The sequence below is a fragment of the Hemiscyllium ocellatum genome, chromosome 12, assembly GCF_020745735.1.
Source record: "Hemiscyllium ocellatum isolate sHemOce1 chromosome 12, sHemOce1.pat.X.cur, whole genome shotgun sequence".
Lineage (NCBI taxonomy): Eukaryota > Metazoa > Chordata > Chondrichthyes > Orectolobiformes > Hemiscylliidae > Hemiscyllium > Hemiscyllium ocellatum.
The window spans coordinates 59,847,687-59,865,510 of NC_083412.1; the positions used below are offsets into that span (position 1 = coordinate 59,847,687).

The following is a 17,824-nucleotide window of genomic DNA, read 5'->3' on the forward strand; positions in this document are numbered from 1 at the left end:
TTTGGATTGTGGTTGAGCCCATATTTAGCTGTAGGTTTGTTAGGCTAGGCCCATGGCTGGAATCTAGAACATACCATTGTTTAGCACGGGGTAACACAGTGCCTCAGTGGTGAGCGCCAGGAACCCAGGTTCGATTCCAGTCTCAGGTGACCGTCTGTGTGGAGTTTGCACGTTCTCCCCATGTCTGGGTGCTGCAGTTTCCTCCCACAGTCCAAAGATGTGCAGGTCAGGTGAATTGGCCATGCTAAATTGTCCATAGTGTTAGGTGCATTAGTCAGAGGGAAATGGGTCTGGGTGGGTTACTCTTCGGAGGGTCATTGTGGACTTGTTGGGCCAAAGGGTCTGTTTCCACTGTAGGGAATTTGATCTTAGGTTATTCAGGTATGCAGCGGCAATGCTATCAATGGAATTGGTCTGAGATTAGCTGGCATTATGTGTGAGATTCTAAGTGACTACTGGATGATAATAAAGTTAATAACAAAAAGTGGAAATACAAATAAAAAGTGGTTGCTATTTCTAACAGGAAAGTTTGAAGTCGTGGGGCTGTCATGGCTTATTCAGCACACTTAACTGAGGATGGCTGATATTCACCGTGCATAAACTAGACTGTTTCGAGTTGTCATTTTCGTAGAATTTAAATTGATGATAATATTCTAAGTATCAGTTGGTAAAATACATTCTGAAGAGAAGTACAGCAGTTTTTAAAGTTTTTGGAATGAGGAATGCTGCAAGTATGATCATACAGAAATATAGTTCTGTTTGAATGTTAAAATGCCAGAGTGCCATTGATATTTCATCTGAGTATCAAATAACAACTTCTGCATTTCAATTAGGGAAAAAAAAATTGTTACACAAAGGCAGTCTTATTTATTTAAGATGAAATAAAGATGATGCTACTACTGGTCAAAAACGTATTTAGGGAGGTGTTTATATTGAATTTTTTGACTCTACCAAAAGTAGAAATTTAAGGTATTCATCTTTAGAGAGCCATTAGAATCTGGTTGAGCCATCTGATAATTGGCTTTTGCTCTTCTGTTTGTGATTATATGTTTTTTTCTCTTGCTGGGTTCTTGATTTGCCAGTGGTGTTGGACGGAACTGGGGCTGGGCATCTGCTGGGAGTAGCATTTTGTCTGAATTTGGGACACTACATTTGGAATTTGTCCACATGAGCTATCTGACAGGGGATCCCATCTACTACAAAAAAGTAAGTGTTTTCTTTGTAAGATGTGAGAAACTACTGAACCTTGACTTTCCATATTTTACAGATATTGTTTTGTTGTGGGAATATGTCAGTTACCTGACATCTGAGAAGAATCTTGGACAGTATATTAAAGTTATCTTCATGTATGACCTCAACTATAGCTGTATCTTTCAAATCTTGAGATATTGAGGAAAGGAAAGACTGATGAATTATCTAGTAATACGGTGCTCTAGAATTCTCAGTCCCAAGTTTGATTTCAATTCCCAAAAGATCACACTATAATACTGAATTCAGTAAATCCATTAATTTAATTGGCTAAGATTAGAAAACCATCACAAAAGCAACTGGATTATCATTAAGATATTCAACACATTGGTTAATGCTCTTCAGGATAGAACCTGTCAAACCTAATGAGTATGACTCCTTTATTAGTGTTAGTGCCCTTTGGGAAACTATCCATCCATATTTACCCTTACTGCCCACATCTTAAGCATTATAAAATGTAACACTAGAAGCCCTTAACACACTCATAGTTTGGAAGTTCCGGAAAGTTTTGTTTGGATAGGTTTGATGCCAACAACTGCACGTATGAAGAATTAAAACAACAAGCCTTCAGTTAGTGTAGGGTTGAGTGAAAGGTTAGCTTCAAATTGTATAAATGATTAAGCTTATGAATGCCGAATACTCATTGCAAAATTTTAATTACATATATTTATTATAACTAAAACTATTTTTAAATAAAATTGAACTTATATGTAGCTCCTTTGCACACTTAATCAATAATCTTCGGATTTGCAAACATTTACCTCTGGTTTTGGATTTGTTTCTAAACAGTGCTTGGGAGCCTCCTGTGAAGCACTTCTGTGATGTTTCCTCTGGCATTTATAGTGATTTGTATCTGCCGCTTCCGATTGTCAGTTCCAGCTGTCCGCTGCAGATATAAATCACTATAAATGCCGGAGGGAACATCGTGGAAGCGCTTCACAGGAGGCTCCCAAGCACTGAGGATGTCACCTAGACAGGGGACGAAACGTCTGCAACACAAATTCCCAGCTCGGCGAACAGAACCACAACAACAAGCATCCGAGCTACAAATCTTCTCACAGACTTTGTTTCTAAACAATTAAACCTGAATTTGTAGTATCATTGTTGGCTTTGATCAGAGGCTATGTCGTTCACCTGAGGTATACATTCCAATGTAGTGTCTCATGAAATTCCTTATTTCTCAGCCATGGTCTGGTGTTTGTTTACTCACAGCAATCATATACCCTGTATGTGAACACAAAGTGATGGTATTGCTGATAGGCAAGTTATTTTACAATGTTATCTCAAAAGTAAGGTACTGTTTAAAGGACCTGGTGTTCTAATAATCACAATATCCTAATCAGATGTTCAGGGGATTCAAGGCCCAGGAATGCGTGATATTTAAATTGTTTGTCTTAGGCATGCTTGCAATGTGCAATTATGTTTGTGTTGTGGTAGTTTAACAGTAGTATTAGTGAAGGACTGAATTTGATTAATCTGTACTATCATCTGAAATACGCATGAAATAGAGGACACCTGAGAAAGTGGGTTGTTAAAATTGTTGAAATAATTTCACAGTAAGTTAACACTAATTCATTAAAGCATGTGTAAACAGTGCTACAATTGTTAAAATTAAGTTTGGAACTAATTGCAGGTGTTGCACATTCGGAAGTTGTTACAGAAAATGGACAGACCTAATGGCCTGTATCCCAACTACCTTAATCCAAGGACAGGGCGTTGGGGACAACGTGAGTATTTTTCAATACATGAATCATTATAATTATTCCCATGTTTGAGAGTTTAACCTTAGCATTTAGTATATGGATCTTTGAAATAGGATGCATTTAATTATTTTTAATCCAATTTTTGTATTAAGCTTGTTTCTAGGTACACTTCAGGACTATTTTTGCATTAAACTGCATAAGCCCACTAGCAACAATTTTCTTCTAGGGATCCATATCAACGTTCCCTCCAAGTACGAATATGCAGTCACTCCAAGATTCTGTGCACATTATGTAGCCGAAAATTGTAGGGAACTCTTGTTCACGGTATTACAGACGCCAGTCTTTAATCAATTTGATTCACTTTTTGTGATACCAGGAAATGATTAATGTCACTGGATACAGCAAAGAGGCTAGGCCCTGACAGCACTCCAGTACTGAAGAGGTGTCCTTCAAAACTTGCTGCATCCAATCCAAGCTTGCTAGTACAGTTGTGAGACCGGCATCTACCCGACAATGTCGATAATTGCTCAGTTACATCATTTAACACAATAGGGCAAATTGATCCAACCAATTACCCATATATGTTTACTCCTGATTATCGGTGAAGCAATGGGAGGTGTCATCATTATTTACTTTGTATTAATCTGCTCACTGATGCTTAGTTTGTCTTCTGTCAGGTGAGTACCCTGAGCATCAAGACTGTATTTTTCCAAGTGTGATTTTGTTTTTCAAGGGCCTCTAGGAAAGCTAGAGTCAGTGGGAACAAGGGGTGGCAAGACTCTCTGGTTGGATTCGTACCTAGCAAAGGAAAATGATTATGGTTCCATTGAATCCCTACAGTAGGGAAACAGGCCATTTGGCCCAACAAGTCTACACTAATCCTCTGACGAGCATCCCACTAGACCAATCCCACTACCCTGTCCCTGTGACCTTGCATTTCTCATGGCTAACCATCAAATCCCCACATCCCTGAACATGAGCAAAGCCAGTCCACTTAACCTGCATATCTTTGAATGGTGGTTGTTGAAGGTCAGTCATCTCAACTCTTAGGCATCTTTCCAGGAATTACATCTGTGACCTTCCCTCCATCAGAAAGTGAAGTGGAAAGATTCACTGCTGATTGTACAATGTTAGGCACCATTTACGATTCCTCGGATACTGAAGCAGTTATGGCGATTTGTTTCAAGACCTGGTGGGCAGCATGGTAGCACAGTGGTTAACACTGCTGCCTCACAGTGCCAGAGACCCGGGTTCAATTCCCACCTCAGGCGACTGACTGTGTGGAGTTCTCCCTGTGTCTGCGAGGGTTTACTCCGGGTGCTCCAGTTTCCTCCCACAATCCAAAGATGTGCGGGTCAGGTGAATTGGCCATGCTAAATTGCCCATAGTGTTAGGTAAGGGGTAAATGTAGGGGTATGGGTGTGTTGCGCTTCGGTGGGTCGGTGTGGACTTGTTGGGCCGAAGGGCCTGTTTCCACACTGTAAGTAATCTAATCTAATCTGGGTGATATTCAAGCTTGGCTGACAAATTACCATATGCAGCACGAGAGACTCTAACCATCACCCATTTACATTCAATCCTCCACTATAGTCATCCTTGGGGTTAGCCTGACCAAAAACTGATTTGGACTAGCCATATAAGTACTGTGGCTACAAAGTACTCTGAATTCTGCAGTGAGTAACTCACTGACTCACCAGAGCTTGGCCAAAGGAAATGTCAGGAGTGTGATGGAATACTCCCTGCTTACCTGGATGTGTGTCGTTCAAACAACACTCAGGCTTGACACACTCCAGGTTAAAGCAGCCAGCTTGATTGGCATTGCATCCACTCCCACCAACATGAATACTCAATAGCAGCAGTGTGTCTTTACAAGATGCACTGCAGAAATTCACCAAGGCTTCTTAGATAGCACCTTTGAAACGCATGACTGCTTCAATCTAGAAGAAAAAGGGCAGCATATCGATGGAAACGCTGTGACCTAAAGTTTCCCTCCAACCACACATCATCGTGACTTGGAAACATGTTGCCATTCTTCCAGTGATGCTGGGTCAAAATTTTGGAACTCCTTTCCTGAAAGCACTGGGCATCTACTTAAAAAGCGTGGACAGCAGTAGTTAGAGGAGGCAGCTCAGCACCACCACCTGATAGCAACTAGTGATGGGCAGTGAATACTGGCTTAACTATTGAAGTCCACCTTGTCTCTCTTTTTGCTTATAATCTTTGGATTTCCCTTTATGGTACTTTCTGATTTTTTTTCTTCTTGCTCTCATTTTACTTTCCTAAATTTTCTTTTCATTTCACATCTACAGTTCTATTGTTGCATTGAGATTTTTTGTAGTATTAGGTTCATGTTATATGGCATAGATTTTTCTTATGCCCATGTTCACCCTGTTACCCAGTGTCTCTAGATTTGACTGTCTTGACTTTTTGAGGATGCAGGTAAACACCTTGAATCTTTTTCTGAAAGTTGCCCATTAACCTGACACTGGATTACCTTCAAGAATTTGTTTGTAGCTCATTTTTGATCAGTCACTTCTTAATCTAGTGAAACTGGTCTTCCTAAATTTAGTTTTGTCCTTTTTCATCACTATGCCAAACTAACTGAATTTGTGCGGCTTACCCCTTCCTCCTGCCCAGATGATTGTCTAAAATACTGGAGTAATAATCGATCTCATGTAAAAGTCGACCCCTTATTTTTGGTCAAATAACTTGGAATTTTCCGTATAACTCATTGAAAGTTAACCCTAGTTCTTTACAGATAACGATCAACATTTGTGAGTCAGTGTGCCGGCCATCACATCCCACTCCAGCTTTTCAGTCTGCCAGTTGTTCTGCTCCCGGTCTACTTGTCTGCAGGTTGTTGTATTCAGCTCGGGGTTTTCAGAAATACCATAGTTCGTTATTTTTATATATTCATTTAGAGATCAGTTAGGCTTCTGCTATTGATACGGTATGAATTTTGACGGGCATGAATTTCAACCCCTCAAAGGTAGTAACCATGTAATAGATGTCCCCATAAATGTAACATTAAAAAATAGTCAAAAAAATTCAACTATTAGAGCATAGAACATTACAGTGCAGTACAGGCCCTTCAGCCCTCGATGTTGTGCCGACCTGTCCTACCAATCTGAAGCCCATCAAACCTACACTATTCCATGAATGTCCATATGCTTGTCCAATGACGACTTAAATGGGCTTAAAGTTGGCGAATCTACGACCATTGCAGGCAAAGCATTCCATACCCTTACTACTCTGAGTAAAGAAACTACCTCTGACATCTGTCCTATATCTATCACCCCTCAATTTAAAGCTATGCCCTCTCATGCTCGCTGTCACTATACTTGGAAAAAGGTTCTCCCTGTCCACCCTATCTAACCCTTTCATTATCTTATATGTCTCTATTAAGTCATCTCTCAACCTTCTTTTCTCTAACAAAAACAGCCTCAAGTCCCTCAGCCTTTCCTCGTAAGACCTTCCCTCCATACCAGGCAACATCCTAGTAAATCTCCACTGCACCCTTTCCAAAGCTTCCACATCCTTCTTATAATACGGTGACCAGAACTGTACGCAATACTCCAAGTGCGGCCGCACTAGAGTTTTGTACAGTTGTAGCGTAACCTCATGGTTCCGGAACTCGATCCCTCTATTAATAAAAGCCAAAACACTATGCCGCCTTAACAACCCTGTCAATCTGGGTGGCAACTTTCAAGGACCTGTGTACCTTGACACCGAGATCTCTCTGCTCATCTACAGTACCAAGAATTACTTGGATATATCTGGTAAACCCAGATTTCTACCCTCTTGTTGGGCCTACCACTTGTTGCAATGTAGCAGTTCTCTGCCTTCTGTAACTTTAATATTGACTATACAGTTTATATTTAAACAACTAGAGTTATACATTATTTCTACCTTTATAGTTTTTGCATTTGTTAGAAAGTGCCTGCAAATTTGATCTTCTGTTGTACTTGGACTGGATGTCTGCTGCACATTCCAGTAGTGAGGTTGCATATTTTTGTTGCTTAATTCAACTCTTAATTCATCAAACAAAGGCAAAATACTTTGGATGCTAAAAATCTGAAATAAGAATAGAAAATGCTGGAGAAATTCAGCATTTCTGGCAGCATTTATGGAGAGTGAGATGAAGGCGGAACATGATTGACATATAAAATTGAGGGGTATAGATAGGGTTGACAGGAGGGAACTTTCCCCTTGGTAGAAGGGCATAGATTTAAGGTGAGGGGCACGAGGCTTTTTGGAGGAGATTGATGAAAAGCTGTTTTACTCAAGGTGGTAAGAATCTGGAACTTTCTACCTGTAAGGGTGATCTAGGCAAAAACCATCAACATTTGAGTAGTGTTTACATGTGCATTTATGATGCCAGAGGATACAGGGTGAGTGTTGAAAAATGGGGTTGGAATAGTTTTTGACTGAGGCAAACTCTGGGCTGAAGGGCTCTTTTCTCTGCTATAGACCATTTATGACACTATGAAACAGAGTTAACTATACCGCCAATTGGTTTTTCCCTATAATAATTCCTTATGGCTGCAAATGTTTGTTTCATCAATGTAGCACCCTACTTCCTTTGTTATTTTACTGGTCTGAAATCCCTGTGACCATGAGCATTAAGCGGTCATTGCAGCCCTTCTGAGGCATATTTTAGTGACGACTAAAACAAATCATAATCCTGTGTGTGAATATGCACTGCAGCTCATCTGCCTTGCTCATTTTTGTCCTTACATTTACCTTTGAGTGAAACTGGGCTTCTTTTTATATATTTTCCAATCTTTGGTCCACCTGGAAAGCACTCTTTATTTCCTGGCCTTCATTTCAAGCAGTACTTTTTGCACCTTTTGAATCAATGTTCAATTTGCCACACACTGCCTAACTAGTTCAGGTCTTTCTCATCGCACTAACAAACCTACGTGATACAGGAGTACACAACATGGGTCTGAGGTGCTGTACGATATCAGTATTAACTCATTAACAGACGTAAGCAAATATGCTTCTTTAATATGCTTGCCGTTTTATTAACGAACCTGTGTTCGTCATGCACAGTTAAGTTGCTGAATTGTCTAAGTATCATCATTGATCTATTTGATAATCTTCAAGCTATTTTATTACCAGAAGGTAATTTAGAATATCAAACCTCTCCTCTTGGGAGGGGGAGGCAAACCTGCAATACTCATCAGCTAATCAATTCATGGCTATCTGTGTTGTCACACATTGTTCACTTTGTGCATTTAGTTATCTTGGTATTTGCTCCTTTTGAGTGTTGGTATTTTTTAATAGAATGCTTATCTAATTCTCTGTGTTCATATTCAGTCCTCAGATTTTTAAAAAATTCTTCCATGGGATGGATATGTCACTGATAAAGCCCACATCTATTACCCAAACTTAAATACCTTTGAGATGGTAATTACTTGCTACCTTGAACTGCTGCAGTCCATTCTGTGTGGATACACCCATAAATCAAAGTTAGCATAGCTTTCTCTCCTACTGCTTAATGAAATTATTGCAATAACACATCTAGACTGAACACAACTGCAGTAACTTTGTAGATCTTTATGCCAGCTATTGCTTTCATTCGTTGTAATGCCTGATCTTTGCAGTATCATAAGCAGTATTGTTGTGAGTCTGATCTTAAACGCTGTGCTGTAATTGGTCAGTTCCTTTTGTATATGCTCCTCTTAAATATAAGATGCTACAGATTATGCTTATATAAGTTGACCTTTTAGGCTTTGAAATATCTTCCCAAAATTGTGTTTAAATTGTGAACCACCACTGGTGCCAAAGAGCACATTTCTGTTCATAAGTCACTATGCGTGCCCAGATCTGTGCAGGTATTGTAAAATGCCATGTAACCTCCTGGTATGAATTAGTTCACAGACCTCCCATCCAAATTCAAGCTGCTTTTTTCCAGAGGGTGAAGCTATGCCTTATAATTATTCAACTATTGTAGAACCAAATGCGTAAATGATGAAAATAGAAAGTGTTTGGAAATACCTCAGACCTGCCTCAGAGGCCTAGAGAGATCCTCTTAACTTAAGGAGAATGTTGGAAAATTAACTTTTTGGCAAAGCAAACTTTAGAAATCACCATCTTGAGTTGATATCTTGCAGAACAGCCACAAGAATCAATTGCTTTGTCAGTGGATGTCGTGAACTCAACTGAATTTCACTGTAGTCGTGTAATAGAGGGACTGGGTCTATTTTTGTATCTGAAATTCTCCAGCAGAAGAACTAAGTGAAAACCTGATTTTCTAGTGCCTGAGCCATTAGCGACAATGAGATCTAGGTGCCTGTGTACAGTCACTGGAAGTAACTGTGCAGGTGCAATAGATAGTGAAAGGTGCAAATGGTATGTTGGCTTTCAAAGCATGAGGATTTGACTACAGAAGCAAGAGTGCCTTGCTGCAATTGCCCATCTTGATGAGACCACACCTCGAATATTGTTGTAGTTTTGGTCGTCTTATTCACAAAAGAATACTCTCTCCATTGAGGGTGTGCAACAAAGTTTTACCAGATTGATTCCTGGGAGGGCAGAACAGATGTGTGAAGACAGACTAGATCGATTAGGATCACATTCATTGAAATTTAGAAGAATGAGTAGGGCTGTCATAGAAACCTATAAAGTCCTGCTGGGTAGTACAGAACCAGTGTCACAGTCTAATGATATAAGCTAAACCATTGAGGACTACGATGAAAAGAAATGTTTTAATCTGAAAAATAGTGAGCCTGTGGAATTCTCTGCCATAGAAAGTAGTTGAGGCGAAAATGTTGCAAGGAGATTGATATAGTTTGTTGGTCTAAAGGCATTAAATGGTATGAGAAAGCAGGAGGGCAGGGTACTGATTTTAATGATCAGACATGATCACATTGAACAGCTGAGCAGGCTCGAGTGGTCTACTCCTGATCTTTCTTACTGTGTGGTTATGTTAATTGAGAGGCAGGTTAGACGGATGGAAATGGAGCTGGATCAGATAGAGTATGTGATTATTTAGTCCCCTTCAATAGCCATTGCTGAAGTTTCTGGTTGTCCAGAGACTTACTTTCACTTCACGAGAGAGAAGTCAAGTGTCAAAACAGAACCATCTATGCTGACACAACACTGAAGTTGACACAAGGGTAAGTGTAATAATTCTATCGTTCAGAATCATGAAGGATGTCTACTTGAATTGTCAGAAGTGCCAGGACAAGCTACTATAGCAAAATTAATTATATGTCATTGGACACCCATCTCTTGCATTGGTACATTGACATTAAAATGCCACTATGGCAATTCTGTGTGGGAACTATAAATATTTTTTGGTCATGTATTGACCAGCAATAGCAGGATGATCAATGTACATAGATCTTAATAACATGACCATTGACGAGATCACAAAGTTACATAGAATACAGAACATTATAGCGCAGTACAACCCCTTTAGCCCTCGATGTTGGTTTCACAGGGTGGCACAATCAGAAGACCATCTAACGTATATTATTCCATTCTCGTCCATATCCGTATCCATTGACCATTTAAATGCCTGTAAAGTTGGCGAGTCTCGCACTATTGCAGGCAGTGCCTTCCAAGCCCCTAACAATGAGTAAAGAAACTACCTCTGACATAAAGCCTATATATATAACCCCTCAATTTGAAACTGTGCTCACTTAAGCTAGCCATCACTATCCAGGAGAAAGGTTCTCGCTGTCCAACCGATCTAACCCTCTGATTATCTTATGTCTCAATTAAGTCACCTCTCAACCACCTTTTCTTGAACGAAAACAACATCATGTCCCTCAACCTTTCTTCATAAGACCTTCCCTCCATACCAGGTTATATCTTAGTAAATCTTCTCTGAACCCTTGTCAAAGCTTCCACATCCTTCCTATAATGCAGTGACCAGAACTACATGCAATACTCCAAGTGCGGCCACACCAGAATTTTGTATAGCTGCAGCTTGACCTCATGGTACCGAAACTCTATCCCTCTACTAATAAAACCTAACACACCGTATGCCGCCTTAACAGCCCTATCAACCTGAGTGGCAACTATGTATATGGACACCGAGATCTCTCTGCTCATCTACTCTGCTAAGAATCTTACAATTGGCCCAGTACTCTGCATTTCTGTTACTCCTTCCAAAGTGGATCACCTCTCACTTTTCTCATTAAACTCCATTTGCCAACTCTCAGCCCCGTTTTGCAGCTTATCTGTCGTTCTGTAACCTACAACATCCTTTGGCACTATCCACTACTGTACCGCCCTTAGTGTTGTCTGCATATTTACTAACCAATCCTTCTACGCCCTCCTCCAGGTTGTTTATAAAAATGACAAACAGCAGTTGACCCAAAACAGATCCTTAAGGCACACCACTAGTAACTGAACTCCAGGATTAATATTTCCCATCAACCACCACCCTCTATCACCTTTCTGCTAACCAATTTTTGATCCAAACCATGAAATCACCCTCGATCCCATGGCTCTGTATTTTGTGCAGTAGCCTACCATGGGGAACCTTATCAAATGAATTTCTGAAATCCATATATACCACATCAATGGCTTTACCCTCATCTATCTGTTTGGTCACATTCTCAAAGAACTCAGTAAGGTTTGTGAGGCACAATCTACCTTTTACAAAGCCATGTTGACTATCCCTAATCAGCCCATTCGTATCAAGATGATGATAAATGCAATCTCTTATAACCTTTTGTAAGACGTTACCCACAGCCGAACTAAGGCTCACTGGTCTATAGTTACTATGGTTGTCTCTATTCCCCTCTTGAACAAAGAAACAACATTTGCTATCCAGTATTCTGGTACTATTCCTGTAGACAATGATGACATAAAAATCAAAGCCAAAGGCTCGGCAATCTCCTCCCTGGCTTCCCAGAGAATCCTTGGATAAATCCCATCCAGCCCAGGGGGTTTATCTATTTTCACACTTTCCAGAATTTCTAACACCACCTCCTTGTGAATTGCAATCCCATCTAGTCTAGTAGCCTGTTTCTCAGTATTCACCTCGACAACATTGTCTTTTTCCAGTGTGAATACTGACAAAAAATATTCATTTAGTGCATTACCCTATCTCCTCTGAGTCTACGCACAACTTCCCACTACTGTCCTTGATTGGCCCTAATCTTACTCTAGGCATTCTTTTATCCATAATATACTTATAGGAAGCTTTAGGGTTTTCCCTCATCCTATCCATCAACAGCTTTTCATGTTCCCTCCTTACTCGTCTTAGCTCTCTCTTTAGGTCTTTCCTGGCTACCTTGTAACTCTTGATCGCCCTAACTGAGCCTTCACATCTCATCTTAAGATAAGCCTCCTTCTTCCTCTTGACAAGAAATTCAACTTCCTTAGTAAGCCTCAGCTCCTGTGCTCAACCCCTCCTCCCTGTCTGACAGGTACATAATTATCAAGGGCACACAGTAGCTGTTCTTGAATAAACTCCACATTTCTATTGTGCCCCCACCCTGCAGTTTCCTTCCCCATCCTATGCATTCTAAATCTTGTCTAATCACATCATAATTGCCTTCCCCCAGCTTTAACTCTTGCCTTCTGGAGTATACTAATCCCTTTCCATTGCTAAAGTAAGCACAACTGAATTGTGGTCACTATCACCAAAGTGCTCACCTGCCTCCAAATCTAACACTTGACTAGGTTCATTACCTAGTACCAAATCTAATGTGATCTCGCCCCTTGTTGTCCTGTCTACATACTGTGTCAGAAAACTCTCATGTACATTATTGACAAAAACTGACCCATCTAAAGTATGTGAACTATAGTATTCCCAGTCAATATTTGGGAAGTTGAAGTCCCCCATAACAACTACCCTGTCATTCGGAGTCTGATTGAGAATCAACTTTGCTATCCTTTCCTCTAAGTCTCTGGAACTATTCAGAGGCCTATAGAAAACTCGCAACAGGGTGACCTTTCCTTTGCTGTTTCTAACCTCAGCCCATACTACCTCAGTTGATGAATCCTCAAATGTCCTTTTTGCAGTCATAATACTGTCCTTGACTAACAATGCCACACCCCCACCTCTCTTACCATCTTCTCTGTTCTTACCGTTTGCAACAGAAAAGATCAAGAATACTTACCTCCAATCAGTGTAGAACCTGCAACAGTTTTACTTAGATGGATTTGATGGCACAGGAATGTTCAGAGGATGCTGCATTGAACCTCAGAAAATGCAATTTGACCCTCCCACAAAATGCAGTCCTCTCGTGCAAAAGAAGCTTTAGAGGTGAGCTGGATGATATGGAAAGTAATAGAATTATGCGTCACGTACTTCAAGTTACAAATTGATGCAGTTCTGTTAGATGTGTACAACATGAAGATAGCACAATTAGATTTTATTTGTATCTAAGTTGTCAGAACGTCCTCTAAAGAGGTGCCCAAAATTCTTATATTAGAGGAATTAATCTGAAATTCACAAGAGCTCAGTTCTTCAAACTGGATGCCAACCATGGATATTGGCCAGTTTACTTGACAAAGAAATCTCAAGAAAATGCTTTGGAAACACAATCTTCCAAATGTAGTTCTGAAGGGACTGCCTTTTGATCTAGATTTGTTTCAGCAGTATATGGGGATAAAAAAATCCAAAAATTATTCAGATATATATGTGTTGCCAATCGAATGCAATGATGGGTAAAACTAAAGTGTTTGAGCAAAATATACATTTCATAATGATAGCGGCTTGTTGTGCATGACCTTTTCTTCAATATCAAGTGTCAGGTGACTGTAGGTCAGATCAAATTATTTTGCTGTCTTTTCAAGCCGTGAAAGGTTAGATTAGATTTCCTTCAGTGTGGAAACAGGCCCTTCATCCGCACCAACCCTCCGAAAAACAACCCACCCAGACCCATTTCCCTCTGACTAATGTACCTAACACTATGGGCAATTTAGCATGGCCAATTCACCTGACCTGCACATCTTTGGACTGTGGGAGGAAACCGGAGCACCTGGAGGAAACCCATGCAGACACGGAGAATGTGCTAATTCCACACAGTTGCCCAAGGCTGTAATCAAACCTGGGACCCTGGTGCTGTGAGGCAGCAGTGCTGACCACTGAGCCATCGTGCCGCCCAATATCTCAATCCAGGCAATGTGGAAGGTTTACGATAATGCCTACTTCGATAAAACAAAATTGTAGAGATGTCTTAGATTTGATTTGATTTATTATTGTCACATTACCTAGGTACAGTGAAAAGTTCTGTTTTGTGTGCAAAACAGGCAGACTATACTGTACGAAGTGCATGGGCTAATAGAACAGAGCTGCAGAGAAATGCACAGATCAACATTAAATGGTTCATTCAGAAGTTTAATAACAGTGGGAAGAAGCTGCTATTTATTGTATACAAACTTTCATATCTTCTGCCCAACTGAAGAAGGTGGAAGAGAGTATAATCTGGATGGGGAGTGTCTTTGTTTATGTTGGTTGCTTTTCCAGGGCAATGGAAAGTGCAGGTGGAGTCAATGTATGGAAGGCTGGTTTGTGTGATGTACAGGGCTGTATTCTTTGTAGTTTCTTGCGGTCTTGGGAAGAGCAGTTGCCAAACCATGCTTTGATATATTCAGATAGAATTCTTTCTGTGGTGCATCTATAAAAATTGGTAAGAGTCCTTTTGGACATGCCAAATTTCCTTTGTCTGCTGAGGAAGTTGAGACAATGTTGTGCTTTCTTGACCATTGTGTCGACATGGGTGGATCAGGACAGATTATTGGTGATCATCACCCCCAGGATTTTTATGGTCTCAACCATCTCCACTTCAGCATCATTGATGCAGACCAGAGTGTGCCCTCTGCTCCTCTTCCTGAAGTCAGTGACCAGCTCCTTCATTTTGGTGAGGTAGAAGGAGAGATATTTTTAAACTCGTAGCACTATGTCTATTCAGTGTTTCTGCTAAAATATCTTCGTTAAGCGAACTCAGAAGAAAAGATTCCTCTATATGGCAAGTGGGTTGTAAAAGCATGTACAAATCAAACAAATGTTGTCAACAGAAGTCTACATCCTACTGTACTATGGCCCAAGGAAGATGATGAGCCTGGAAGTCAATGCATCACAAAGAGTTAGAACCATGCATCTTAAATGATGGCAAAACATTTCTATTTGGATTCAAAAGTCTACTATAGGTACAATCCAATTATTCTGACATTGAGCTTGAAACACTTATTCTGGACTTTGGTATCAGAGGATTCCATATGAATTTATTTAATAAGCAGTGTGGAAACTAAATTCAACCCATTGGAAAATGATTTGTTGCAAAACATTGGCAAGGGCATCACCTTGATGAGAATGCCTTTTACTGAAAAGGTAGAAATTTGACTTTGTCTGCTGCAAGCCAGTGCCCTTGAACACACTGATTACCACATCAATTAAGAATGTAGTAATTCCACAATATTTACAGGTAAACGAAATGGCTTGTTTTGTTTTATTATTCATGGGATGTGGACATTGCTGGCTACACCGACATTATTGCCCATCCCAAATTGTCCTAAACAAGAAGCTGCCTCCTCAAACTGCTTCAGTTCTTGGAGTGTAGGAACATCCACAGTACTGTTATAAAAAGAATTTGAGAATTTTGACCCACTGGTAGTGAGGGAATGGTTCCAGGTTAGGATGGTGTGTGACATGGAAGTGAACTTAGAAGTAGTAGTTTACTCATGCATCTGCTGCCATTGTTCTTCCAGATGGTTTACATCAAAATGAAAGGTGTGTTTAAGGTTGATAAGTTTTGATCAGCATAACTGCAAGAAACAGTAGCTCATGTTCCATGACTGAAGGCAGTGTTATATAGTGAACATAGATTCTCCAAAGCCATAGCACCTAATGGAACAACATTGAGGAAAACAAAATCCACTTCTAGGAACTCTATAAAATTCCCCAAAAGTAAACTTGAATAATGAGGTTGTGGTAGACTATTATCAACGTACTAACAATATTCAAGCTACTAATCCACCTACAACCTGAACTCCTAAGTGTGAAGTTTAAATTTTGAAAAGGTTATAGTATCTGGAAGAATTTGTCAAACCACCTATGCATTTTGCAGACTCTTCAGCTCTGAAATATTTTTGTTTTTGTTTCTGTGTAAATAATTGTTTTGAGAGTACTCATATGAATTTTCACGTAGTGTATCTAATTATATTTTAGGAGATATTTTACTTTATTGCTTTGAGAGCTGGATGTGCAAATGAGATGAGGATCAGAAAGAAACCACAAGTAATTGTCCACAGGAGCAAGCTAGAAAAGGATGTGGTTGTAGGTATTTGTTACTGCAAGTTGTAGCCTGAAAAATGAAATAAGTTGGCATTTTCAAGCAGACTGAATCTGTGCTACTTTACAGCAATGCAGTACTGCAATATGTCTGGCCCTAAATATTAATTTCTGAATTTAAAAAAAAGTGGTCAGCCCCTACTGTGTACAGCCCTAAATACATTTATTGGCTAAAATGTTGGGATGGAATGAGTGGGAAGGTCCACTTAACTGCTGAGTAAGTCCAAACATATATCTTTGGATCAAAAACTCATGCAAAAACACACAATCTACAACATTAGTTGTTCAGTTAATGTAGAAATGACGAGATCCGAGTGATTCAGAAAACCTTTTCCGCAAATAATTTCAAAAATATTAGTACTGGAGGTCATGAGAAAATTTCCCTACCTTTGTAAAAGTTACTTGCCTTTCTTCCTGTTTTCATATTTTCTATTGTTGAAACTGGAATGTTATGAAGATGTGGGTGTACTGTACCTTTTCAGAGAGTTAAAAGCCAGCAAAAACTATCTAACAGCACTAAGTGTTCTGAGAAAAGGTACAATGTAACATGTCCTCCAGCTACTGGCCAGGCTAGGATAGCTGGTTGCCTGGAAATGACAAAATAGATTTGAATTAGGCCAATCAGTTTAAATCATACCCTGAAAAATACCAAACTCCAATCCAGTTTGAATTTAGTGTATCCTCAATCTTAAAAGTCAATGACGCAATCCAAGACCAGAGAAAATTGAACAGGTGAGAGGAAAACTGCCAAGCCCAGCGTGTGAAGACGGTCTGAAAAATAGCTCTCTTAAATGGTACCTTTATTGATCAGTAACCTGTGAAGCAAAATCGCTAAGAAGAAAAAAAATGAGGAATACAGAGAAAACTGAAAGCTGCCTAGTTTTGTAAATCGTAATCGGAGTTTTATCGGATGAGTATTATAGAAGGGAAGAAAAAAGATAGTTTAGAGAGGAGTTGTAAATAGTTGTTAATTATTCTGTTATACTTTAAGCAATGAAGTTGTTAATTTTTACTTTAAGTAGTTCTTAGCCTTTCGAATTTTCACCGATTACTGCACGGAATAAATCTTCTTTTATGTTGCTGGTTGACAGTAAACAGGAGAGTTTACCTTGTGTCGTAACAGTTTGAGGGTTCATGCGGGATTTGAACGGATTTAGATAAATTTGAACACGTTTGGGAGTACGAAAAGTCCTAGCTGATTTAACCATTTGCTGATTAGTGCTGATTAATGTCCTAGTTCTTTTAGTTAAAATGTAATGAGACAATTTGTTTAATTTTGGTGACTTGTATTTGAGTAAATTAAAAGTGAGAGAAATTGCTCTTAAAATTTCTAAAGAGTTTCTGGGATTTGAAGATGATCCTCAAATTTGCCAAGAAAGTTCAGAAGGACAGAAAAAGGCCATACTTGTAGAATTAGCAAATAAGTTAGATTTGAGTTTAACCAAGGACAAAAGTAAAACTGAAATTGTAAAGGGGTTACTCAAACACTTAGGTGTATCAGAGAAACAGACAAGTGCAGTAGAGGTAGAAAAACTTAAACTACAATTGAGGAAAATGGAATTAGAAGATGAACAGAGGGTGGGAGAGAGAAGAATGAGAGAGAGAGGAA

At 39.6% G+C, this 17,824-nt stretch overlaps 1 protein-coding gene across 1 annotated transcript in view; it reads left to right on the forward strand.

The window, feature by feature from the left end:
- man1a2 (mannosidase, alpha, class 1A, member 2) overlaps window positions 1-17,824 on the forward strand; it is a 125,599-nt gene that overhangs the window by 67,735 nt on the left and 40,040 nt on the right. Inside the window, exons 7-8 of the mRNA XM_060833597.1 lie at window positions 1,083-1,206; window positions 2,882-2,975. Of these exons, the coding sequence (XP_060689580.1) occupies window positions 1,083-1,206; window positions 2,882-2,975 (218 nt within the window). The remainder of the gene's footprint in view (window positions 1-1,082; window positions 1,207-2,881; window positions 2,976-17,824) is intronic.